This window comes from Bubalus kerabau, chromosome 5 (genome assembly GCF_029407905.1).
Source record: "Bubalus kerabau isolate K-KA32 ecotype Philippines breed swamp buffalo chromosome 5, PCC_UOA_SB_1v2, whole genome shotgun sequence".
NCBI classification, from domain to species: domain Eukaryota; kingdom Metazoa; phylum Chordata; class Mammalia; order Artiodactyla; family Bovidae; genus Bubalus; species Bubalus kerabau.
The window spans coordinates 88434197-88461993 of NC_073628.1; the positions used below are offsets into that span (position 1 = coordinate 88434197).

At 37.3% G+C, this 27797-nt stretch overlaps 1 protein-coding gene across 30 annotated transcripts in view; it reads right to left on the bottom strand.

Moving 5' to 3' along the window:
• Nucleotides 1-27797, bottom strand: part of SDCCAG8 (SHH signaling and ciliogenesis regulator SDCCAG8) — a 243024-nt gene that overhangs the window by 170615 nt on the left and 44612 nt on the right. For all 30 annotated transcript variants that reach the window (XM_055582141.1, XM_055582140.1, XM_055582139.1 and 27 more), the window contains exons 7-10: nt 27566-27630; nt 24131-24319; nt 12393-12531; nt 440-592 (exon numbers count right to left, since the gene is read on the bottom strand). In XM_055582141.1, the coding sequence (XP_055438116.1) occupies nt 440-592; nt 12393-12531; nt 24131-24319; nt 27566-27630 (546 nt within the window). The remainder of the gene's footprint in view (nt 1-439; nt 593-12392; nt 12532-24130; nt 24320-27565; nt 27631-27797) is intronic.

Here is a 27797-nt window from a genome sequence, read left to right on the forward strand (position 1 = left end):
ATCACTTTTTTTGACTACTTGGTTTCTTACAAGTGTTTTATCTTCTTAATGTCTAATTTGGGAGTGGGGGGATGAAATGAAAGGGTAATCTCTCCTTAATTTAACCAAGGTTGAACTAAAATATGGATATCTGCAGAGCACCTGCCCTCCTCTGACAAACAGAGAGGGACTCAAACAGAATGACAGCATTAGAGTATATTTCACAATTTCCTATGATGAAATCTAATTATTTTCTTTGGAAAGGTCAGAGAATATAACTTTTATTGAGAAATACATTGAGAATAGAAAAATTTTATGAACTCTAATTAATAAGCAACTTGAATACTTAAAAGATTTAAATATTTAAAGATCATTCAATAATTGCAGACTGCAGACTCATCAACTACATCACAAAAACATTTCCTCTGCAATGTGGATAACAAATTGAACTCTTAAGTACCTTTGAGTCCATGTCTTCTCTTTCTTTTGTTATTTCTCTTTTCAACATCTCTTTCTCAAAGGCTCTTTTTTCTTGCTGAGATGCAAGTTCTTTCTCAAGTCGGTCTGTCTGCCTCTCCAGCTCATTCTTCAACTGTTCACATTGGATCAAAGCCTGCCAGAATAAGACAGAGTGAAATGGAACCATAGAATTTAGAAGAAATATGGGGGAAATGAGACAATTAAGCTTTAATAATATTTAAAATAGTTACAACTTAATGTAAACTCAAAGAAAAGAATATTTTTATATTTGTCAATACCACTTGGTGATTCAAATATTACATATATTCAAAAGTTACAGTTATTCACATATTTGTTTTCACAATTAAGGCTATATTAACTAATCAACTAGGAAAATTCAAGCAACAAACCATGATAAAGGCCACAGAGGAGTCTGATTTTATAAAAGGGGATCAGAAAATGTTCTAGTATTTTCAATTATATATCATGTTTATACTATAAGAAATATATAAGTATCTAATTTAACTGATTTTTCATTTGGACATGGTTAAAAATTATTTGTACTTTAAATGATAAACATCAAAATTTTGAGATGTGTTGGTCATTACATAAAGGCATCTATTATTTAACATATAGTAATTAAGTTTTCTTAAATATAAGTAAGATAAGATTTGGTTCACTCTCTTACACACATAGCTAAAGTAAAAATTAGGTAATAATCAAATTTCGGTAAGGGAAGACTCAAAACAGCAGTTACTACCTAGTTTTATAAAATGAGAAGTCTCATATTTGATTTTGCCAATTTAAAAGTTGGTAATTGTCCGTTAGACTGAATTTCCAGAATTTATACTAAATTCTGTGTTTCCAGAAATAAAAACTCTCTAATTTCCTTTTGGCTATATTCAGAATATCTTTATGTATAGCACTCAATACTAAATTGAATTCAAACTCTCAAGAAAAAAAAAAAAATACAATTAAGGTGCTTGACTCATTAACAGAAAAATCTAAGTTATACTATGGTTTCTTAGTCGTATCCCATGTCTCCTCACAAGATCCTCCTCTCTCAACCTCTATGTTGTTCCTTGAATTGAGAGCAAGAAACTGAAGCCTTATATGACTTATATACTGTATGCTTATAATTTGATAGTCATAGTTATTGTTAATGGAGATGGAAGCAGTCTCAGTAAGCACTGCAAAGTTTTATGCATTGTTATGCTTCCCTCTGGTGAAAGCTATAGTAAATACAGACAATAAATACCTAGGATATGTGAATTTTCTTCCTTGTATCATGAACTCATTAAACTCTAACTTCTTTCAAACTCTTCTGGAAATGTTCTATACTCCTAGGCATAAAATATGAGGATAAAATGCAATTGTCTAAGATTAATTGATAAGCAAATACAATGCCTAAAAAAAAAATTCTCCTAAGGAGTTAGTCCCAAATCCAATTCTAGTTGAAAATGTTTGGAAGATAAAATTTTACATTAGATTTTCAAGGAAATGGAAAAGCATATTTTTTCTATAATTTAAACCATTTGAGCTTGAAATATTACTAATTAGAGATTTTTCTGCTTTGGAACACAATTGCTCTGCTGTAAAGTATTTTATAAGAACCTAATAAAAACATTCATAATGTTCACTGGCATGAAAGAATAAAATGATTATGGAATATAAACTAGTATATCTAATCAGAAGGTTTTTCATTGAATAAGAACTCAGGAATCAACCTTAGTAGGTACAGGAACAGTGGAAGGAACTGCTGAAGATCAGGCTAACATGAAGAACAAAGAAAGAGTCAATTCAGAGAATTTAATCAGTTCAGCAACAAGGAACAGTAAATGATCCTGACAGGTAAAAGGCCTAGTGCCAAAATGATATAAGCACAAGTGAGAAGCTGTAAATCACATGAACAAAATATGTTGCGGAAGACTTGGTTTTGTGGAGGGCCTTCTATGAGAAGTAGCTACCACTGAAAGGTGATGGTGAGTATGAAAGCAGCAATGAAACACTGAATAAAAACAGTAGGTTAAAAACTGAATATTGATCACTCTTGGTTTGTAACCAGTGATCCCATATAAAAATGACTTTTAGTTTTATTGTTTTCATTTTAATATATATTCCTGGTCACAGTGAAGGAAATATATTAACTACCACTTGGAACTAGAAAAGTCATTTAATCTTGCAACAGACCTCATATACAAGATTTGGTTCTACTAAATAAATACGTATACATTCTTTCCATTAGGGCTTCCCTCATAGCCCAGTTGGTAAAGAATCTGCCTGCAATGCAGGAGACCCTGGATCGATTCCTGGGTCGGGAAGATCCCTTGGAGAAGGGATAGGCTACCCTACCCACTCCAGTATTCTTGGGCTTCCCTTGTGGCTCAGCTGGTAAAGAATCTGCCTGCAATGCGGGAGACCTGGGTATGATCCCTGGGTGGGGAAGATCCCCTGGAGAAGGGAAAGGCTACCCACTCCAGTATTCTGGCCTGGAGAATTCCATGGACCATACAGTCCATAGGGATGCAAAGAGTCGGACACGACTGCATGACTTTCACTTTCAGTTTCGTCTTTCCATTAAAGCTTTGTCTTTAAATTCTAAGACTCCTCTCCTAGTTTTCAGAATCCCAGATGATTCAGTACTCCTTGATTATACTCTATATAACCATTTAGTAAAGGCATATAACTGAATCCTCAATGACTAGGTCAAGGAATGGCCAACTACAATTAACTGATAGATCTTCACAGGTGACCATGTTAATTTGGGATCTGCAGCTTCCATTTCTCCTAGTAGTTCCCAAGGTCGTGGCTCCTTCTTTTCCCTGAGCACAACCCCTTTCTTGGTGGAAACAGCTGTAGGTCTTGGGGAGTTGGGGACTTAGACAACCCTCTTCCTTTTGCACCCTTGGTTTGAGGTACTCAAAATTCAAATAAAGGCTAATGCACCTTATTTCAGTTTTTGTTAAAAATGACCTAAAATGCAGTGACCTACATGGGAAACCTGTGTGCATGCTGTCACTTCAGTCGTGTCCGACTCTGCGACCCCGTAGACTGTAGCCTGCCAGGCTCCTCTGTCAACAGGGAGACTCCAGGCAAGAACACTGGAGTGGGTGCCACGCCCTCCTCCAGAGGATCTTCCCAGGGATGAAACCTTCACCTCCTGAGGCTCCTGCATTGCAGGTGGATTCTTTACCACTGAGTCACTTCCTACCGGGGGAAGCCCTTTATATACATATATATACACACAGAAACTCTGGGAGATAGTGAAGGACAGGGAAGTCTGCTGTGCTGCAGTCCATGGGGTTGCAAAGAGTCTGACACAACTTAGCGACTGAACAACAACAACAACAACAACAAATATATAGACACACATACATCCTTTACTCACATTCTTTTCGGGCAACCACAAAGTCTGTTCTCTATGTCTGCGAGTCTATTTCTGTTTCATAGATAAGTTCATTTGTGTCGTGTTTTAGATTCCACATACAAGAGACATCATATGGTATTTGCCTTTTTTTAAACTTTTTATTTTGTATTGAGGTATAGCCAATTAACAATGTTGTAATAGTTTCTGGTGAACAATGAAGGGACTCAGCCATATATATACATATACCCATTCTCCCTCCAACTCCCTTCCCATCTAGGCTACCACATAACATTGAGCAGAGTTCTATCGAACTCTGTTTGATATAATATTTATGAAACGTAATTGCTTTCACTTATTTAGCATGCAATATGCAAAATATAACACTAGATGGCAACAAATGTTAAGAAACTATAAGAACAAAGTAACCATTTCATAATGCAGTAATAAAGTAGTTGATTTTAAAATTAAAGTATATATGTAGTTTTGATTTTTATTCAAATTTCCTAACATGTTTTACTATATCTTGATGATAATAACTATTATACTTGCACTGCATTTTGTAAACTGCTTAGAAATCAATCCTGGCATAAATACTAACTCAGTGAAAAATAGATTCACGATATACAATAGCCTTTCTAGTTCTTAACTACTGAAATATTACATCATAAAAATTATTTATAAAAATGCATACTAATATTTAAAGTTAATAGCTAACTTTATTTCAATTCAACAAACATTTATGGTACAATTAATATGTAAATAGCCATTGTGAAGAATACAGGGATAGATGTCACAGGCCTGGTTTTTAAGGTCTTTTCATGGAGAGAACTATGTACACAGCCACAAAAAGTATACACAGCTCATTAGGAATACAGAGAAAGAAGAGATTAATTCAAACAAGAAGGGGTTGGAAAAAACTTTGGGGAAGATTGCCACCTGAGCTGACTCTCATAGACTGAATAAGTATTTCACAGATGAACACAGTGCAGAAAAGTACAACATGAGCAAATTCATGGAAAGAGTTGATATAGGTCACATTACAGAAACAGCACAAGTTATATGAAATGTGTAGTAAAAGATAAGGCTAGAAAAGTTAGAGTGGGACCACATTGTGAAAGATCTGGAAGGTTATGCTAAGGATTTGTCTTTTATTCTACTGCAAGGGGAGAGCTGCCTGAACAGGGAGATTTACAATTTAGGAAGACTTTGGAAGCAAAGTGAAAGATATACTGGGGAATCATGTACTCATTGCCAAATTCATACCTAAATTGAAGAAAGTAGGGAAAACCACTAGATCATTCAGGTATGACCTAAATCAAATCCCTTATGATTATACAGTGGAAGTGAGAAATAGATTTAAGGGACTAGATCTGATAGATAAGAGTGCCTGATGAACTATGGACGGAGGTTCATGACATTGTACAGGAGACAGGGATCAAGACCATCCCCATGGAAAAGAAATGCAAAAAAGCAAAATGGCTGTCTGGGGAGGCCTTACAAAGCTGAGAAAAGAAGAGAAGCGAAAAGCAAAGGAGAAAAGGAAATATATAAGCATCTGAATGCAGAGTTCCAAAGAATAGCAAGGAGAGATAAGAAAGCCTTCCTCAGCAGTCAATGCAAAGAAATAGAGGAAAACAACAGAATGGGAAAGACTAGAGATCTCTTCAAGAAAATTAGAGATATCAAGGGAACATTTCATGCAAAGATGGGCTCAATAAAGGACAGAAATGGTATGGACCTAACAGAAGTAGAAGATATTCAGAAGAGGTGGCAAGAATACACAGAAGAACTGTACAAAAAAGATCTTCACGACCAAGATAATCACGATGGTGTGATCACTCACCTAGAGCCAGACACCCTGGAATGTGCAGTCAAGTGGGCCTTAGAAAGCATCACTATGAACAAAGCTAGTGGAGGTGATAGAATTCCAGTTGAGCTATTTCAAATCCTGAAAGATGATGCTGTGAAAGTGCTGCACTCAATATGCCAGCCAATTTGGAAAACTCAGCAGTGGCCACAGGACTGGAAAAGGTCAATTTTCATTCCAGTCCCAAAGAAAGGCAATGCCAAGAATGCTCAAACTACCGCACAATTGCACTCATCTCACATGCTAGTAAAGTAATGCTCAAAATTCTCCAAGCCAGGTTTCATCAATACGTGAACCGTGAACTTCCAGATGTTCAAGCTGGACTTAGAAAAGGTAGAGGAACAAGAGATCAAATTGCCAACATCCGCTGGATCATCGAAAAAGCAAGAGAGGTCCAGAAAAACATCTATGTCTGCTTTATCGATTATGCCAAAGCCTTTGACTGTGTGGATCACAAAAAACTGTGGAAAATTCTTCAAGAGATGGGAATACCAGACCACCTGACCTGCCTCTGGAGAAACCTATATGCAGGTCAGGAAGCAACAGTTAGAACTGGACACGGAACAACAGACTGGTTCCAAATGGGAAAAGGAGTACGTCAAGGCTGTATACTGTCACCCTGTTTATTTAACTTATATGCAGAGTACATCATGAGAAACACTGGGCTGGAAGAACCACAAGCCAGAATCAAGATTGCCGGGAGAAATATCAATAACCTCAGATATGCAGATGACACCACCCTTATGGCAGAAAGTGAAGAGGAACTCAAAAGCCTCTGATGAAAGTGAAAGTGGAGAGTGAAAAAGTTGGCTTAAAGCTCAACATTCAGAAAACGAAGATCATGGCATCTGGTCCCATCACTTCATGGGAAATAGATGGGGAAACAGTGGAAACAGTGTCAGACTTCATTTACTGGGGCTCCAAAATCACTGCAGATGGTGATTGCAGCCAGGAAATTAAAAGACACTTACTCCTTGGAAGGAAAGTTATGACCAACCTAGATAGCATATTCAAAAGCAGAGACATTACTTTGCCAACAAAGGTCCATCTAGTCTAGGCTATGGTTTTTCCAGTTGTCATGTATGGATGTGAAAGTTGGACTGTGAAGAAAGATGAGAGCCAAAGAATTGATGCTTTTGAACTGTGGTGTTGGAGAAGGCTCTTGAGAGTCCCTTGGACTGCAAGGAGATCCAACCAGTCCATTCTAAAGGAGATCAGTCCTGGGTGTTCTTTGGAAGGACTGATGCTAAAGCTGAAACTCCAGTACTTTGGTCACCTCATGCAAAAGAGTTGACTCATTGGAAAAAACTCTGATGCTGGGAGGGATTGGAGGCAGGAGGAGAAGGGGACGACAGAGGATGAGATGGCTGGATGGCATCACTGACTCGATGGACATGAGTTTGGGTGAACTCTGGGAGTTGGTGATGAACAGGGAGGCCTGCTGTGCTGTGATTCATGGGGTCGCAAAGAGTCGGACACAACTGAGCGACTGAACTGAACTGAAAGAGACCTGAGGGAGACCAACAGAAGTCTATTCAAAAAGGCCACATAGGTTGCATAAGAGTATGTGAAGACTTGAACCAGGGCAAAGGTATAGGAATGGAAGTTGCAGGGATAACTTAGTAAGGGCATCTGAGAAGGTGCGAGTTTGGTAATTGATTGGATGTTAAGAGTGATGAATGGGGAGGAGCCAAAGTATCTTAAAGGATCTAGGCCAGAACTGTTGGTAAGATGATAATACCATTATCTGAAAGAAGATAATATGGAAAATTGTAGAAGGAAAAGGAGTGACAGATAGTAAGGAGGAGAGAATTAACATTTTTGTAGTGTGGAGTTTCAAATGCTAATGGCATATCATCCATATAAAGAGATCTAGTAGTAGCTAGAAATGTAGGTCTGGGGCACAGCGGAGCTGTTAGAGCTAAAGACACAATGTAGAAGTGTTCAATGAGAGGAAGACACAAAGTCCTGGAAATTAGGGCGACATGGGTGGAAGTCTAGGAACAAAAATGAGGAATGTCTGCATTCTAGGCTTGTGGAAAACAAGTTAAAAGGCATGTGGAAGAGTAGAGAAGAGCAATGCAAAGATGACTCACAGAGTGAAATACCAAACTAATCAAGGAGAAAAGATAATGTTATACTAGCACAGTTAATGGCTTCCTGGAGTTGAGTCAAATGAGGACTAAGATGAAGTCACTGGGTTTAATAATCAGGAAGTGGCTGGTGACCAAAAAGTGACCAATTCATTAGTATGAAATCAGACTACAATTTGTCAAAAGCTTGACTGCAATGTGTTCAAAAGTGAATGGAAAGCTACAAAGGTAAAAACAATGGAGAAGGAAGGATGGAAGATATAAGAAAGATATGATAACAAATGGTTTAGGGTGCCTGAAACCTTGGGAGTAGGACATATCAAGAACTTGGACAGATTCATCTTGGAAAGTAAGAGGACTAGATAAGCAAGAAAAAAATGAGAAGGCATATTTGAGAGATGATAAGGTTTGAAGAGCCTCTAGTCAGTTGGTTGTGATCTCAGTATAGGAGGTCAGCTGTGAGAGTGAGGTGCTAGGCTGGGAAAATGAAGAAAGTAGAAATTGTTAAGTCAACAAATAAATCTTTAAAAAGAAAACTTACAATCAGTAATTGATTGGAAGCCAGGTATAAAAGAGAGGATGACATCCAGGTTTCCAATTAGGACATGACAGTGGACAAAAGTACCATTCAATAGGTAAAGAACACAGCTATCTTGATGGAGTGAATATAGTGAGTTTAGCTTGAAATTGTAAAATTCACATCTAAATAGAAAGGGAAGAGGGACAGCCTGGAGATAATAGAGAAAATGAGGTATGAGAGGAGGTAAAAGACGACACTGAATATATTTAACTGAGATAGGAGAAAGAGAAAAGGCTCTGGTCAGAGAGATCAGTTTTAGTGTTTGAGATCTCATGGACACTTCAGTTCATGTGGGAGTTACAGCAGAACAGAAAAAAGTCTTAGAGTTAAGGAAGACAAAGTGTGTTGGCCTAAGATGTTGCATATGTTAACAGCATGAATGTTGAAACCTTTCAGAATGATGAAAAGAGATAGAGTGGAGGATGCTATGAACTGAATGTTTGTGCTTTTCCAAAATTCATATGTTGAAACCTAACCCTAATATGATGGACTTAGATAGTGGGCCCCATGGGAGGTGATCAGGTCATGAAAGCAGAGTCCTCATGAATGGGATTAGTGCCCTTAGAAAATAGATGCCAAAGAGTTCTCTTGCCCCTTCCACCATGTGAAGACATAGTGAGAAGACAGAAAGTGAGCTCTGACCAAACACTGAACCTGTTGGTGCTACAATCTTGAACTTCCAGAAGTGTGAGAAATAAATGTTTGTTGTTTAAGCCACCATGTCTAAGGTATTTTCATTATGGCAGCCTGAAAAGACTTGGACAAGAGAAAAAAAGGCTCAGAGGCTAAAGTTGTTAAAAAGTGTCAAAGATCTTACAAATATTTTATAAATCCAAGTATAAAATGGATGATTTTTTAAAAAATGTGTCAAATAGTGTCTTCTAGATTGAGTGTTTAAGTCGATTAAAATTAGAGAGAGGAGAATCAGTGATGATTCAAAGAGAAGTGGTAACCTAATTTCAAAGAAAAATTAAGCAGGACTTCCTGGTAATTTAGTAGATAATACTCCACCTCCCAATACAGGGGGCCTGGGTTTGATCCCTGGCCAGGGAACTAAGATTCCCACATACTGCAATTAAGCCTGCCTGCTGCAACTACCAAGCCCACCCAGTCTAGAGCCCACACACCACCACTAGAGAAGACCATGAGCCACAGTAAAGAGTCTGTGCACCACAGCAAGCACAGGCAAAAGAAGTAACATATATAATATATAATATATATATATATATATATATATATATATATATATATATATATATATAAAGGACAGAAATGGTATGGACCTAACAGAAGTAGAAGATATTCAGAAAAGGTGGCAAGAATACACAGAAGAACTGTACAAAAAAGATCTTCATAATCAAGATAATCACAATGGTGTGATCACTCACCTAGAGCCAGACAACCTGGAATGTGAAGTCAAGTGGGCCTTAGAAAGGATCACTACGAACAAAGCTAGTGGAGGTGATGGAATTCCATAGTGGAGGTGATGGAATTCCAGTTGAGCTATTTCAAATTCTAAAGATGATGCTGTGAAAGTGCTGCACTCAATATGCCAGCAAATTTGGAAAACTCAGCAGTGGCCACAGGACTGGAAAAGGTCAGTTTTCATTCCAGTCCCAAAGAAAGGCAATGCCAAAGAATGCTCAAACTACCGCACAATTGCACTCATCTCACACGCTAGTAAAGTAATGCTCAAAATTCTCCAAGACAGACTTCAGCAATATGCGAACCGTGAACTTCCAGATGTTCAAGCTCGTTTTAGAAAAGGCAGAGGAACCAGAGATCAAATTGCCAACATCCACTTGATCATCGAAAAAGCAAGAGAGTTCCAGAAAATCATCTATTTCTGCTTTATTGACTATGCCAAAGCCTTTGACTGTGTGGATCACAAAAAACTGTGGAAAATTCTTTAAGAGATGGGAATACCAGACCACCTGACCTGCCTCTGGAGAAACCTATATGCAGGTCAGGAAGCAACAGTTAGAACTGGACATGGAACAACAGACTGGTTCCAAATGGGAAAAGGAGTACGTCAAGGCTGTATATTGTCACCCTGCTTATTTAACTTCTATGCAGAGTACATCATGAGAAACGCTGGGCTGGAAGAAGCACAAGCTGGAATCAAGATTGCCACGAGAAGTATCAATAACCTCAGATATGCAGATGACACCACCCTTATGGCAGAAAGTGAAGAGGAACTCAAAAGCCTCTTGATGAAAGTGAAAGTGGAGAGTGAAAAAGTTGACTTAAAGCTCAACATTCAGAAAACGAAGATCATGGCATCTGGTCCCATCACTTCATGGGAAATAGATGGGGAAACAGTGGAAACAGTGTCAGACTTTCTTTTTTGGGGCTCCAAAATCACTACAGATGGTGACTGCAGCCATGAAATTAAAAGATGCTTATTGCTTGGAATGAAAGTTATGACCAATCTAGATAGCATATTCAAAAGCAGAGACATTACTTTGCCAACAAAGGTCCGTCTAGTCAAGGCTATGGTTTTTCCAGTGGTCGTGTATGGATGTGAAAGTTGGACTATGAAGAAAGCCGAGCGCTGAAGAATTGATGCTTTTGAACTGTGGTGTTGGAGAAGGCTCTTGAGAGTCCCTTAGACTGCAAGGAGGTCCAACCAGTCCATTCTAAAGGAGATCAGCCCTGGGATTTCTTTGGAAGGACTGATGCTGAAGCTGAAACTCCAGTACTTTGTCCACCTCACGCGAAGAGTTGACTCATTGGAAAAACCTCTGATGCTGGGAGGGATTGGGGGCAGGAGGAGAAGGGGATGACAGAGGATGAGATGGTTGGATGGCATCACCAACTCGATGGACGTGAGTCTGAGTGAACTCTGGGAGTTGATGATGGACAGGGAGGCCTGGCGTGCTGCGATTCATGGGGTCTCAAAGAGTCGGATTGGACTGAGCGACTGAACTCAACTGAACCATAACAAAGGCCTGGAAATGGCAATATGGAGTGATATGAATGCTAACCTCCTCCATCATAGCCAAATGAGATGAGATGAACAGCAAAGGGCTCCACTGGGGGTTTTGAGGGTCATAATACCAGCAAGGGGCAGCTAGAGTTCATTACAAATGAAGAAGTAAGAGTGTTTGAAGAAACAATAAAGTATATTAGAGCATTTGGTCAGAATGAACATTACTTTCAAAAGGTACAGGGGCACTATGAAGGTCTAATGGTCTAGGAAGAGTTAAAGATGAACTGGACAGAGAAAAATGGATAAAGCAATGACTGAGGAGAAGTTTAATATAAAGTTGATTAGCCCAATAAAATAGTGATGCTACTATATACTAGACCAATGCCATCTAAGAGCATTTTTTGTGATAATGGAAATGTCCTATATTGCACTGACTAATACAGTAATCACCAGCTACATGTGGCTACTAGGTACTTCAAGTGTGGCTAGTGTGTCTACAGAAAACACACAGCAACTTTAATGGTTTAAGGTGTGGCCCCCAACTGCAATGAATCCACAGTAACCTCCTACTATTCAAAGTGCTTAGAACACTGCCTGATCACTGTGTTAACTATTACTGACATAATCATTACCATTAAATGTGTTTGACTTAAGCACACAATGGATACCAATTCACAGCTAAAGATGCTATTAAATACACGTATATTATTATTGTGGTATATTTGAATGTTCTCAAAATTTCCCAGGGACAGAGAAAAAAAGATCTGTCTTCAGTCATACACGAACATACAAAAATGGGTCACTATGGATGTTAACAGTTTCACTTAGCATTAAAAATTATCGGCAAATGAAGAGGTTAAGCATACAACTCTCTCAAAGTACCATACTACATTGTACTGTTGTTTCAATAGTGACATAGCAAGAGAATTTGCAGAGGAATAAGAATTCTCCATAGAAAAAATTTGTTTAATTTAGAAATTCAACACTAACAAACTGGGTTCCACTTTGTGTGTCTGGAAAAAAAGTTTAGTTACAGAGAATAACCAATTAAGTACTCAGAAAAGAAAAAAAAAAGGAATTAAGGCATGCTTTCATTTTAATCTTATTAGACTTGCCTTGGTTTTTTCAAAACTGGCTTCCTCAGTCATTTTCACAGCTTGTTTCACCTGCTTATAAGCACTTGCTTCTCTTTGCTGCACCTCTGTCAAGCTGCTCCTCATGGAAACTAGCGCAGACATTAAGTCATCTCTTTCTCTGTCAGCACAAAAAGAACATTGAAAACAAGAAATGATCAAATGGTCAAGTATTCATAAGTCAGGGAGGAAAAAGCATTGATATGTATTAGAAGAAGAGCCAGGGCAGGCCAACCCAGCACATGTTCAAGCACACCCCAGAGAAAGACCCTCTGTCCCCACTTGGTGAGGGGCAGGCAGAACGGCCAGAAGAGCAGGGAGCACTCATGGCAGGACTACATCCACGTGGGGTAATAACCTACTGTGGAGAGGACTGGCACACAGGGCTCCAGAGGAAAGCCCAGAAAAGAAGAAATGAGTTAAAAAGCTAAGTGTAGGCGGCAGAAAAGGAGAAAAAACTAACAAAGTTGTGAACGTGTGAAGGTCAATCAGTTGTGTCAGCCTGTGACCCTATGGACAATACCATCCATGGAATTCTCCAGGCCAGAATACTGGAGTAGGTAGCCTATCCCTTCTCTAGTGGATCTTCCCCACCCAGGGATTGAACTGGGGTCTCCTGCATTGCAGGTGGATTCTTTACCAGCTGAACTATCAGGGAAGGTGGGAATCGTACCTCAAAGTAGAAGTAACCATGGTAAGAAGGGACTACTGAGGTTTTGTTTACAGTACTGGCTCTCTGCTCTACTAGAACCAACATGTCTTTTTTTCTTTTCGTCTTCCTTCACAACCCTCTTTTTGACACTTCTTGGCTTCCCTGGTGGCTCAGATGGTAAAGCGCTTGCCTGCAATTCAGGAGATTCGGGTCCAATCCCTGGGTCGGGAAGATTCCCTGGAAAAGGAAATAGCAACCCACTCCAGTATTCTTGCCTGGAAAATCCCATGGTTGGAGAAGCCTGGTAGGTTCAGCCCACAGAGTCTCGAAAAGTCGGACATGACTAAGCAGCTTCACTTACGAATGAAAAACTTTCACCTACTTATGAAAGTATTTCTTCTTTCAATGGGTAGTACTGTTGGATTACTCAAATGCCTTGATTACACATAATACTCGTTATTTTATAAAATCTTACCCCCTAGGTTTGATCATTGCCTAGCTCTGCCCCCTTCTCAGCAATTCTCATAAAGCTAAGCTATTTTGGGGGGACAGAACTGAACTGAATGCCAAAATGCTTTGGCATGTAAAATAGCAGCAAAGTTCCAATCTCATGGATTAATTTAAGCAAATTCCACATAAAAGATTTCAGGATATCTGGAACTCATCCGCTGGATGAAAAAGATCAATAGATCCCCCCAAAAGTGAGGTGGGAAACTTTCTATTAACACAAAACAAACAAACAAAAAAAGTAAGTTGGACTGTTACTTATGCTATTCCATACTTTGTTAAAGAGCTGAAGTTTTAAACTGTGATTTCAAATTCACTTGAAGTAACTGCTGTAGCTTCCTTTTCATTGCCAAGTTCTGAACTATTGCTAAACAGTTAACTGTGTAAACTATTAATAAAGAGTAAATTTTAAGGAGTCCTAACTTAAAAGATTAAATCTCTGAGTTTGAATTATTTTCAAAATTGACCAATGTCTTGATTAAAAAATTTTCTTAAAAATAAAATAATTTAAACTATTTGTGGCATTTGGAAAACAGTCATATTTTTAAAAATATGTAATACTGAACAAAGTTACATTATTAACAGTTTCATAAAAGCTCTTTTTGTTTGCTACAAGTATCATAAAATTTGTGGGAGCATAGTGATCTTCATTTTAGAATTTCCTGATTCACTTATTTTCAATTGAGAAAAATAATTTTTTTATCTAAAGGAAATGAAAAAGGAGTCAATTATTTTGATTAAATATAATCAAACACAATAATTATGTGAAAAGTGGAAGAATCAAAGCAAGATTATTCTGGTTGAGTAAAAAATATTAAGTAAAATGCAAACAAAATCAAATTCATATTTATTTGCATTTCAGAAAAGGCTCTAACATAAAAGGGACTAGCTTCATTGAGAATATGCAACCCATCTAGAACCTGTGTTTCCAAGTAGAAAATAAAAATTCAGTCTTAAGGATAACAGGTCAACATCATATAATTACCTTTCCAAAGTTTTAGACCTACTAAGAAACCAAAGTCACTGTTCAGTGATACTCTTACCTGTTCCTAATACTATACCACCATCAAACCTGAAGTTACAAATAAAAAGATCAACAAAAAACCTCAGAATATATATTAACAAACAGGCCACAATAGGATCAAGTTTCTAACAAATTTGCTTCTTACAGGAGACTTACACTTAATATATTTAAACTATTTCTAGTATATCCTCTTGCTAAGAGTAGTCTGTTACACAGTACATACTCAATGAAATAAATGACCAAAGAAAAAATGAATGAATAATGACTTTGCTACAGGAGGGCATCAAAGAGGTTAAGCAAAATTCTGTCCCAGTTCTAATATTTTACAGTTAAAATTTTTTTTAGTTCTCCCACCAGGGATCGAACCCATGTCCCCTTTGGGGAAGCGTGGAGTCTTAAGCACAGGACTACCAGGGAAGTCGCCTATGTCTAAATTTAAAAAGTCACTAGACTATTTAGAACAGGAAACAAAAGAGTTTAATTGCTCTGGATCAAAAAATTCTCAGAACATGAGCTTACCAATTTCAGACTATTGAATGATAAAAAATCATCAAAGATAAACCCTCAAATACTGTGGTGGCTCAGACAGTAAATAATCTGCTTGCAATGCAAGAGAACCAGGTTCGATCCCTGGGTCAGGAAGATCTCCTGGAGAAGGAAATGGCAACCCACTCCAGTATTCTTGCCTGGGAAATCCCATGGACAGAGGCACCTGAAGGGCTGCACTCCATGGGGTCACAAAGGGCCAGACACAACTGAGCAACTAACACACACACACACACACACACACACACTGATGTTTTGTTAAGGTCACCATTCAACAGTGAATCTGTAAAAGAATTGTACTAAAAATTCATGCAACCGCTGGACTGACACACTCCAATTTTCTGTAAAAGAAATGTAATATATGCTTCAAGGTGGCCCTCAGACCATCTGAAAAGTTCAGGAGAGATACTTAAATTACACATATGCCTACAGGTGCCACTAGCAATTCTGGCAATTTAGGACTATCTAAATTTGGCAATTTAGGGCTTCCCTGGTGGCTGAGATGGTAAAGAATCTACCTGCAATGTGGGAGACCTGGGTTCAATCCCTGGATCTGGAAGATCCCCTGGAGAAGGGAATGCCTACCTGCTCCCAGTATTCTTGCCTGGATAATTCCATGGACGGAGGAGCCTGGCAGGCTATAGTCCATGGGGTTGCAGAAGAGTGGGGCATGACTGAGAGACTAACACACAGGACTATCCACTCAGTCACCGCATTTTTTATTTGTTTTGTTTCAACTTAGCCAGCCCACATACCAAATAGCAAGCACTTGAAAAAACAACCCTAGGTATGTAAGCCCTGTCCTCAATATAAGGCTTCCTATGGGGCCCACTAGGTAAAGAATCTGCCTGTAATGTACGAGATGCAGGAGAGGAAGATTTGATCCCTGCGGTGGGAAGATCCCCTGGAGAAGAGCATGGCAACTAAATCCAGTATTCTTGCCTGGAGAATTCCATGGACAGAGAAGACTAGCAGGCTACAGTCCGTGGGGTCACAAAGAGTTGGGCCCAACTGAAGTGAACGAACATGCATGCAACATAAGGCCCTGCTTCCTGTCCCATTTCTATGTTCATCTGGCCGACACCTTCTTGAGTTTTTTTCTCCTGTACTTCAGCCCCATGCTATTACTCATTATCTGTCCTTCAGAAATGGTCAATTCTGGCCACCCAGACTAACTAGTCAGCTGCAGTGCTGCTCCTAGTCCATAGTGCCAGCCCAAAGCCAGGCCTGAGCAAGCCTCTTACAATGGCAAGTCATACAAACTTACATGATACATCAATGTGAGAGTGAGAGGGCCATCTCCCATGGCAAAAGTTCTTTAACTGCTTAAAAACACCATGGGAATGTTTTGATGAGTGTGATCAAGGAGTTTTTCAAACAAAACAAGCAATACAGCATTAATCCTGCAACATGCCATGATGCAGATGATAGAGCAGCTGAGGCAGAAAATGAAGTAAGAAGCAGGGGTGTCGCTTCTAGGATGAACTAACAATCATGTAGTATTTAAGGAAACTAGTATTTAAGGAACCTAGAGCAACAATCAGAGCAAAAAGGACTGAGAAAGTCTCTGAATAATCTTGGCCGATGTTTATAATACGGAAAAGAGAGGAGTTGGTCTGACACACATGAGCTTCATCTTGAAATATGGAGTACTCCATATTTAATTCCTTCAATTCCTAAGCTATTCCACAGTTATTAGCAGTTTAAGATTTATTAAACATCACTGTTTTTAAAAGAAAGTCTAGAAGGCTGACTACAACATTTCCTTGTTCCTCATTTCTGGGAAGTTCCCACTACAGTCTTTCTCTTTCTTTTGGTTTTCTGTGTATGTGTGTAAGAGAGATAATGAATTCTCTTTTATTCTTAAGCAGTTAGCCTTAGTTTTTTTAATTTTCTTTTTTAAAAACTGAAATATAGTTGCAAAGCAAGCTATACAGAAGATTGCTTGGCTATCAAATGGGTGATTGCCTAAAAAATCAACAAAGTAGCTTAAAATTGGTACCACAATACTACATTTTTCAATAGAGACCAAGACACACTTTTAATTTATCATATTTGGGATACAACTTCAAAAATTTCACATTAGAGTCAAGCAGGAAATACTACAGTACAGTTCATTGAGGGTTCAGGCTTCTTAATTATGCTTAAAACTAGAAATCGAACCTAAAAAGTTTTGGCCACTCTTCAAAGTCAGCATAAGATTCAATATTTAGCTTTCTGCATTAGTAAATTGAAAGAAACTGAACATCAGCTTAGGCCATGGGAATAATACAGACAATGATTTTCACTGACAGTAAAAGTAGAAGCCTTCCACAGTATACTGTTATTAAAGTAGAATAGGCGTCAATGACATGCTGACAAAGCAGAAAACTGAACTGAAAAGGTTGACATTTATTCTAAGAGGCTAAGAGCTGAAATACAGGATAGAGACAAAGGAATATGTAACTGGGCAAGAATCTAATTTCTAAATGACTGCCAGGCTTGGAATCAATGTAAACATCGTAGCTTCCTTTTAAGACATTTTACTTATAACACAGAAGTGAAAGTGAAGTCACTCAGTCGTGTCCGACTCTTTGCGACCCCATGGACTATAGCCTACCAGGCTCCTCCATCCATGGGATTTTCCAGGCAATAATACTGGAGTGGGTCACCATTTCCTTCTCCAGGAGATCTTCCTGACCCAGGGATTGAACCCAGGCCTCCCACATTGTAGGGTTAGGGTTAAAAGGATAATAGGAAATCAATAGGAAAAAGAAACACTGCTTTTTATTTGCTGACTGGTTTTCCCTGACTAGTTTATCTTAGAATATCCTCTTCATCTGCATGACTTTGAATATGCTTTTTCCATTTTAAAATTAATCTTTCATTAAATTCTTCTTATAATAAATTAATTACCAATATGGTTAAAATTGGTAATTAAAATTTCAATGTATTAAAAAGCAGAGGCATCACTTTGCCAACAAAATCCATATAGTAAAGCTATGGCTTTTCCAGTAGTCATGTACAGATGTGAGAGTTGGACCATAAAGAAGGCTGAGTGCAAAAGAATTGATGCTTCAAATTGTGGTGCTAGGGAATACTCTTAAGAGTCTCTTGGACTGCAAAGAGATCAAACCAGTCAATCCTAAAGGAAATCAATCCTGAGTATTCATTGGAAGGACTGACGCTGAAGCTCCAATACTTTGGCTACCTGATGTGAAAAGCTGACTCATTGGAAAAGACCCTGATGCTGGGAAAGACTGAGTGCAGGAGGAGAAGAGGGCAGCAGAGGAAGAGATGGTTAGAAAGCATTACTGACTCAATGGACATGAATGTGAGCACACTGTGGGAGATAGTGAAGGACGGCAGTCCATGGGGTCACAAAGATTCAGACACAACTTAGCAACTGAATAACAACAGTGGTTAGAGACTGCTTAACACACACGGTCAGTTTCAATGCCTTCTTCTACTTCTCCAGTGGTAATCACTGTTAAATATTGTGATTATTCTTTTGCATCTTTTTCTATGCACATGTATTCACCTGGCTGTGAGGGAGCCTCTAAAAAAATACAAATAGTTTCCTGCCAGGTATGTTCATCTTTTTTTCATTTTTTTTTCCTTCAATAACATATTTTGGAGCTTAGTTGAACATTAGTACATATAGATCTACTCCATTCTCTCTTTTTTTTGTACATAAAATTTCATACTTTATCTAAACTGAAGCCCAGTTATTCTTCTTTGAGGGATATTTATTTAGGTTGTTTACATCTAAAAGGAAAACCTATTGTTTTCTTCTATAGTTTCTATACTCACAATACTTCTGCTACCACATTTGTAGATTTTCCACACATAGCAATTCTCTAATTCTGAGTGGCTACTAACTCAATTCCGATATTAACTGCCTGGTATTGACACAAATACCCACAGGTTAAGGCTCAGTCCCACAAAACAATCTCAACTTTAGGTTCCAATTGTAAGCCCCAGGTAACTTGTATCTTTTCTGACCAAACACCATGGGTTTCCATGATCCTTTCCAGTGCAAAATAATTTGCTAGAACAGCTCACAGAACTCAGGAAAGTGTTTTCCTTAATATTGCTCACTTATTATAAAAGATTCAACTCATGAACAGATAAATAGAAGAGATCACTAGACAAAGGTATGTGGGAAGGTGTGTGGAGCTTCCACATCCTGTCTGATGTCACATTCTAGTACTCAATGTATTGACCAGTCCAGAAGCTCCCTAAACTCCATTGTTTAGAGTTTGTATAGAAGTCCCATAGTCATGATTGATTAAATCATTGTCCACTGATGCCTGGACTCCATCTTCAGCTCTTTCCCTTCCTAAGGGTTGGGAAGTAGAGACTGAAAATTCCAATCTTCTAATTACATGGATTGTTTCTGTGGCAACCAGCATTCTCATCCTTAGTCAAAAGTCATCTACTTAATATAAACTCATGGGCTTAACAATAACAACCTATTGCAGAAGCAGAGGACAAAACACAAATGTTAGGACAAAATACACACTTATTGCTTTTACCACTTAGAAAAATACAGAAGTTTTAGGAGTTCTATGAAAAGAATGGGAAATGAAGACAAAAATATGTATTTCTTATCAAATGACAATATTATAACAGCATTGCAAATAATGCTGCAAATAGAGTTCCCTACAAATGGCCTATTATGGTATACATACATTCTCTAGTGTAGATTTTGAAACATGTAATACACAATTTAAATATTAATGAACAGTGCTAAATTACCCTCAAAAGTAGTGTCAATCTATACTTCCACTAGCAGTGTATGAAAATACAGACTTATTCATAGCCTCATCAATTCTTGAGACCACTACTCTTTTTAAAATTTTCACCAGTTTGATAGTTGGCATTTTTAAACCAGTATTTCCTTGAATGAGGCTTTGTTGGTGGCTCAGCAGTAAAGAATTCACATGTAATACAGGAGTTGCAGGTTAGATCCCTGTGTCAGGAAGATCCTCTGGAGAAGAAAATGGCAACCCACTCTACTATTGCCTGAAAAATCCCATGGACAGAGGAGCCTGGTGGATTATAGTCCATGGGGTTGCAAAAGTTGGACACAACTTAGCGACCACCATTTTCTTAAATAATAACACCACCACCATTTTCTTGAATAATAACAGAATGAATAGCTTACATGGCAAAATGACAACAAATAACAAATGTTTGCAAAGATGGAAGAAAAGGCAAGTCTAGAGCACTGTTGGTAGAAATGTAAATTAGTAAGCTGTTAGGTAAAACAGTATGAAAGTTCCTCGAAAAATTTAAAGTATCAAAAGAACTACCGTACAAGCCAGAAATTCCACTTCTGGGTAGTTTTCAGAAGAAAACAGAAACAGAAATCCAAAAGGATGTAGATGTTCGCCCCTATGTTCACTGCAGCCTTATTTCCAATAGCCATTATACAGAAGCAACAGACATGTCCATCAAAGAACGGAATAAAGAGGATGAGGTAGACGTGTATAAATACACATGCATAAACAATGAAATATTACTCAGCTATACAATGGCTGAATGAAATGAAATGAAATCTTGCCATCTGCTACAATACGGATGGACTTAGAGGGTATTATGCTAAGCAAAATAAGTCAGACAATAAAATATGATTTCATTTATGTTTGGAAAATCTGAATAACAAAACAAATGAACTAATGTAACAGAACAGAAACAGAATCAGATACAAACAGGGGGTTGCCAGAGGGGAGGGTTTTAGGAAGATGAGTAAAATAGGTAAATGAGATTAAGATTATTTATTTTGAAACTTAAGTCAAAAGGATGACATGTACAGCGTGGGAAATACAGTTAATAATACTGTAATAATTTTACATGATGACAGGTATAACTAGACTTATGGTGGGGATCATTTTGTAATGTATAGAATTATCAAACCACTATGTTGTGCACGTGGTACTAACATGGTATTGTGGGTCAATTACACTTCAATTAAAAAAAAAAGAATGAATACTTAACTCGTGCATTATCATCCTCTTTTATTGCTTACCATTTCCTATCCTATACCTACTTTGCAACTGGGAAGTTTTTCTTTTCTGTTTCTTTTAAAAGAAATTGTTTATACATTGTACCAAAAACTTTTTTATATAAAATATAAATATTTTCCTTTTAGTTTAGTTTGCAATATTGTATCATAAGTAAGTTTTTGTGTTAGTGGAGTCAAATGTAACATTTTATTTCCCCTTTTGACTTACTTTCCTCATCATGCTCAAAACTTTAATTAGCCCAAATCCATAAAGATGTTTTTCTATATTTTCTCCTAATACTTTTGTAGTCTAGAAATCATATCTAGGTCTTTAAACCATCTTGAATTTACTTTTGTGAAATATGATTCCATTCTTTTTTCAAATATAAACAAGCACATTTTTAACTTCTCTGAGCCTCAGTTTCCTTAGTTGTAGAATTACGGCAATCTACTTACCTCATCAATGTTTTACTAAGATTAAAAGACATTATGTTTTAAATTTCCTGGTACAATCCTTGGTATATTAGAAATGTTTATTACACATCAGTTGTATCTGAAAATATATTTAACATACATTTAATAAATTGTCACTATGTGAAATACTAGCGTGCGTGCTCAGTTGCGTCCGATTCTTTGCAACCCTGTGGACTGTAGCCTTCCAGGCTCCTTTGTCCACGGAATTTTCCAGGCAAGAATACTGGAGTAGGTTGCCATTTCCTTCTCTAAGGGATCTTTCTGACTCAACCTGCATCTCCTGCATTGGCAGGTGGATTCTTTATCACTAAGCCACCTGGGAAGCTGATATGTAATAAATATGAATAAGTTAATACTATATTTAATAATTAATATAATATTTAACAAAAAACAAGGCCATCAGTGCAGATCATGAAAAGTAACAGTGGAGAAATTTAGTTTTTATATAACAACCAATAAATTAGTCACATGTAGAAACCATGGTTGTGGGACATTTTTACTATTTCCAAGTATAGGAGGTACAGATGGGTTTTAATATTTATAGAGCGTTTATAATATGGCAGGAAATGTTTGAAGCAATATATAGGTATGCATTCAACGTTCCCTCAAAAATAATACTATTAGGTACTTTTACCTCCATTTTCAAGTGGGGGAATTGAGGCATGAGAGGATTGAACCCAGGTCTCCTGCATTGCAGGTGGTCTCCTACACTGCAGGCAGATTCTTTACCGACTGAGCCAGCAGGAAAGCCCTAAACAAAGTAAGCTGGAAGTAGAACCAAAGTATGAATCCAGGCAGTTTGACTCAAAAGCTAACACTCGAGTCACAAGGCTAAGCTGCATCCATAATGTTCCAAGAGATGGTATTGAATATTATTCACCAAAACAAAGGAAGACTTCAAACTCAGGGAAGTAAATTCATTCATCCAAAGGTCAAAACTGGCTTTAATGACCAAGTCTTTTCATTCTTGACACCAGTTCCAATTAGAGGATCTCTGATGTTAACAAAGTTATGACCAACCTAGACAGCGTATTAAAAAGCAGAGATATTACTTTGCCAACAAAGGTCTGTCTAGTCAAGGCTATGGTTTTTCCAGTAGTCATGTATGGATGTGAGAGTTGGACTATTAAGAAAGCTGACCTCCGAAGAATTGATGCTTTTGAACTGTGGTGTCGGAGAAGACTCTTGAGAGCCCCTAGGACTGCAAGGAGATCCAACTAGTCAATCCTAAGGGAAATCAGTCCAGAATATTCATTGGAAGGACTGACGCTGAAGCTGAAACTCCAATATTTTGGCCACCTGATGCAAAGAACTGACTCATTTGAAAAGACCCTGACACTGGGAAAGATTGAAGGTAAGAGGATAAGGGGATGACAGAGGATGAGATGGTTGGTATCACCGACTCAATGGACATGAGTTTGAGCAAACTCCGGGAGTTGGTGACAGACAGGGAGGCCTGGCGTGCTGCAGTCCATGGGGTCGCAAAGAGTTGGACACGACTGAGCGACTGAACTGAACTGATGTTAACAATAAACACCAAAATGTCTTGTCATATAAACAGCAATTTACTGAGTGTCTGCTACGGACCAAGTACTCTTCTAGAAGCCAGGGATATAGAAATAAAACACAGTTGCTGCCTGCAAATATACACAATATATTATAAAGTTACAGAAGGAAGGAGGCTAAGTCAATTGAGGACAAAATGGGGTAAGGCTGGTGAGAGAATATTTCTATGAGGAAGTGATGTTTGGGCTATTTAAATAAACCCAAAAAAGACAGAAAAATGTGACCCTGAGCACAGAAAAAAGCAGAGGGCATGTGAGACAGAACACCCACTATAAATCATCCCTGGATACTGTATTAAATAATAATCCTCAACTTCTACAGAATAAAATTTTCATAGGAAAAGGCTTCCTCTGGAATAGTGAAAACAAAAGAAAGATGTACCCAGAGAACTGTAATATTTCAGCCTAGATGAAAACTTTGACTCCATAAAAACTCACTTGTAATTTGTCCCTGATCAATCCTCAAATATTAACAAATGCGATACAGTGGATCTTTCTTCCAGCATACTCATAATATTCTTCACGACAAGCACATATTAAAGACTTGATAAAAAAAAAAACTCACTTTATACGACAGCAGGGAAATCTGAAATCGGGCAAAATCAAGAGAATTCCTCTCAAACTCAGTGCTGTAATGAATAGTGCTGGATCTTCAATTACAGAGTCATAGAAATGAACAGAATTATAAAGGCTATCTACTTCAATCCTCTCATTTAAAGATGAGACTGAAACCAACAAAGATAAAATTATTTGTCTGAAATGACTAGATTATACACAGTTGGCAGAACCTACATATTCTCTCTTTAATATAGCTACAATGAAGGGACCTTAGAAAATTTATTTTATTTGAAGCTTAACATTAATCACATGTGATTTAGCATGGGGATAAAAAAAACTATAATGCCCATGTAAAGATATGGGTTTCCATGTTACCAACAACCCCACATACAGAAGCATACTTACTTAGTCAGTCTTTCAATGGTTTGTATGTGAACGTTATTATGGGTTTGGGAAAGAACAGCTTCATGCTGAGCACATTTCAAACAAAGACCACCAACACGGTTAGAAATATTAGCAGCAAGAAGAGACTCTTTATGCTTTAGTCGCTCTTTAAGATCTTCACAGTTTTTCTGATATTCAGCTAAGTCTTTCCTAAAAAGAAGGGAAAAAAGCTTTAGCAAGTGGACATAGCAGGGGAAGAAGTTAGGATAAACTGAAAAAGTAGCACTAACATATATATGCTATCGTGTGTAAAACAGAAAATAGATAGATAGTGGAAAGCTGCTATATAACACAGGGAGCCCAACCTAGAGCTCTGTGACAACCTAGAGGGGTGGGACTGGGGACGGGGAGGCTCAAGAGGAAGGAAGGGGAGACTCAATGTGAATGATTCACATTGTTGGGAGGCAGAAACCAATAAAACATAGTAAAGCATTATCATCTGATTAAAAATTTTTTTTAATGTCCAGGTAAAAGTATACTACTTTTAAATGTATCATCACAGTGATAACTACTATCATTTACTGGTGTTTACCTTATTAGGTGCTTTTTATACAATACCTTATTCTTACCACAACCTGGAGATGTAGATGTGATTATCCGAATTGACCCTTTGAATAAAGTGAGACTTGAAAATATTAAATTTAAAGTTGTTTTAAGATTTTAACACAGACTAGTGTGCCTCCAATACTGGCTCTTTTTTCAAGGGTTCCCATCTCTTCCCAAAAAATAAAACTCCAAATATAAATCCTAAATAGTTTCTCTCAATAAAGGGATAACACAATATCCTTAAATTGAGGGAAATATCCTATTTCAAGTGTTAACTCTTTGAAATTTATAAAGAGAACCTTAAAGGATTGCATAAAGGATATGGATTTTATGCATGAGTAATTTATTACTGCCCATTTTTCTTCAGTAAAAAAAATCAACTAACCACAAAGTTCTACAAAGGACTGAGAGTGGGCTACAGAAAGAAGTCAGAATTCGGCAGACATAAGATTTCACAAGTAGCAGCTATTGGCTGGAAGTATACAGCTTGATAATGAAAGGGCAGAGGAATTGTGTGTGTGTGTTCTTCGTTTGTTTGTTTGTTTTAATGGGATAGTTCCTGGACAAGGTTTTTCTTTATGTTGATCTGTTAAGGATTAATGACCAGTATATGGATTGTATTTTCCTTCTCCTTCCCTAAAAAGTTTTGGTAAAGTCAACTTAGGAAACTGAGCTTCCTTGCACACATATCCCTTTCATATTGCATTTTTTTTTTTTTTAAGTCCTAACTTATGGACTCTGTGGGAGAGGGAAAGGGTGGGAAGATTTGGGAGAATGGCATTGAAACATGTAAAATATCATGTATGAAACGAGTTGCCAGTCCAGGTTCGATGCACGATACTGGATGCTTGGGGCTGGTGCACTGGGACGATCCAGAGGGATGGAATGGGGAGGGAGGAGGGAGGAGGGTTCAGGATGGGGAGTACATGTATACCTGTGGCGGATTCATTTTGATATTTGGCAAAACTAATACAATTATGTAAAGTTTAAAAATAAAATAAAATTGAAGAACAAAAAAAAAAGTCCTAACTTAAAGAAATTGTTCTTAAATTCTTAAGACTGCAGAAGGCAGGCACTTTATCTCTGGCTCAGACTACTCTCTATAGATAAATTCAGGGATCTATAGCCATCCTAATGTGTTCCCTGTCACAAAGGAGAAGCCAACCGTCAAGACATCTGGTTGTTACACACTTTGTCGACTCTTGGGATTTGGGGGGCTTTCAGACAGCCTGGAAGAGATGGAAAAGATCTACGGGCCATGTAAAGGTTAAAAAAAAAAAAAGCAAATCTAATGACACTCTGAAGCAGAAAAAAAGGAGCTGTTTATATCTTTTTCCCAAGATAATATCTACAACATAATGTTTCCTTTTAAGTATCATGTAGAAAAGGTCTGATGGTTGGATGGCATCCACCAACTCAATGGACATGAGTTGGAGCAAACTCTGGGACATGGTGAAGGACAGAGAAGCCTGGCACACTGCAGTCTAGTGGTCACAAAGAATTGGACACAACTTAGTGACTGAACAACAACACAGTCTGACTTTCAAAAGCTTTGTAAAAAGAACTTCAGAAGTATATTCCAAAGTCAAAGAGTCTCCATTACTATTTCTGTCAGCTTCAAATTCAAAACACTCAAGTAGATTCAGTTACATGAAAAAGCAAACAGAAAATTTAAAAAATAGGTAACATAAAACTAGAGTTTCCAAGAGCAGTGATTTTATTTCTTTCTCTAAGAAAATGTTTCTTTAAATAATCTTAAATTATGCTAAAAGAAAATGAAGAAACAGAAGAATGCAGGTAACAAAGTCTGGTCCATTGCAAGGTGATATTTTAATGCCACGCAAGACTGCATAGTTGAATTGTGAATGGAACCAAATAAGTCATATTTCCATAAAATAGTGAACTAGAAATATATCACTAAATACTGAAGAACCAAAACACAACAGAAATCAAACTATAGCAAAGCAAGAAAACAAAAATAGACCATTTTATAAAAGTTTAGGTTTCTTCATGAAAAATCAAGAGTCTCTATAGAAATCCTCAACCTTATAAGGCATGAAAGGTGTAAGAATATATTAAAATAAATGAATAACTACATTTGTAGCAAGAAGCCATGAGTTCTGGTTCCTGGTAGTACTTTAGTTATGGCCCTAGACAATATATGGCCTGTTAAATTTTATTTCAAAAATAAAATTTACTAAAATAAAATTATAAAAATATTTTAAAGGTTATTTCATTAGAAAAGATTTCATTACCACTATTTCAATTAACCCTTAACTTAAAAAATTAATTCCTGTACCTTTTCCTACTCATAATATAGAACAAATCACTAATGGTTAACCTATAATATATAGGCTCTATTGGGATTTTTGAAAACATATCAAAAAGTACATGAAAATTTGTATATACTCAAATCTGCCAAGGATATAAAAACTCAAACTATTATACTACTATTGCAATTTTAAAATTAGATGAAGACCTCCTATTGAAGAAAAAAAATGCTTCTAATTTGAAAATTACAGTGCTTTATTTATATTATTTTATTTTAAAAGCATAATTTCTATAAGAAGAGCTACTAATTCCTTTTTCTATATGAGAACATAATATTTTACAGCTGATGAAAGGATAAAATTTATAATTTAGCTCACATTTCTTTGAAACAGGATTCGAAAAAGGACCTCACAAATCCCTTTAGCCTTTACTAATCTCAGGAATTTTCATGTAGTGTACACAAAATTATATCAAGCAATTCCTATATTGACTAAAACTGAAATTTCAGTAAACATTCAAACATATTTTTAAGGTCATCATGATTTTACCAATGACTTTAAGTAGATGATAATACTTTACCTCAAAAACGTCAATTGAGATTCCAGGATTTCACTCTTTTCCTCATAAGTAAGTTTTAGTCTCTCCTTTAGAAAAGAAAAAAAATGTGCATTTTGTCCATGTCCTGTGTTTTAATTATTAATATTAAAATCAGTTATTTCTTTTTACCCAGGAGGAAAATCAATGTGCCCTCTCTGGAATCACTTTCCCTTTTCCACTCCAAACACTCTATTTTTATTGAGTGAAAGCCTAT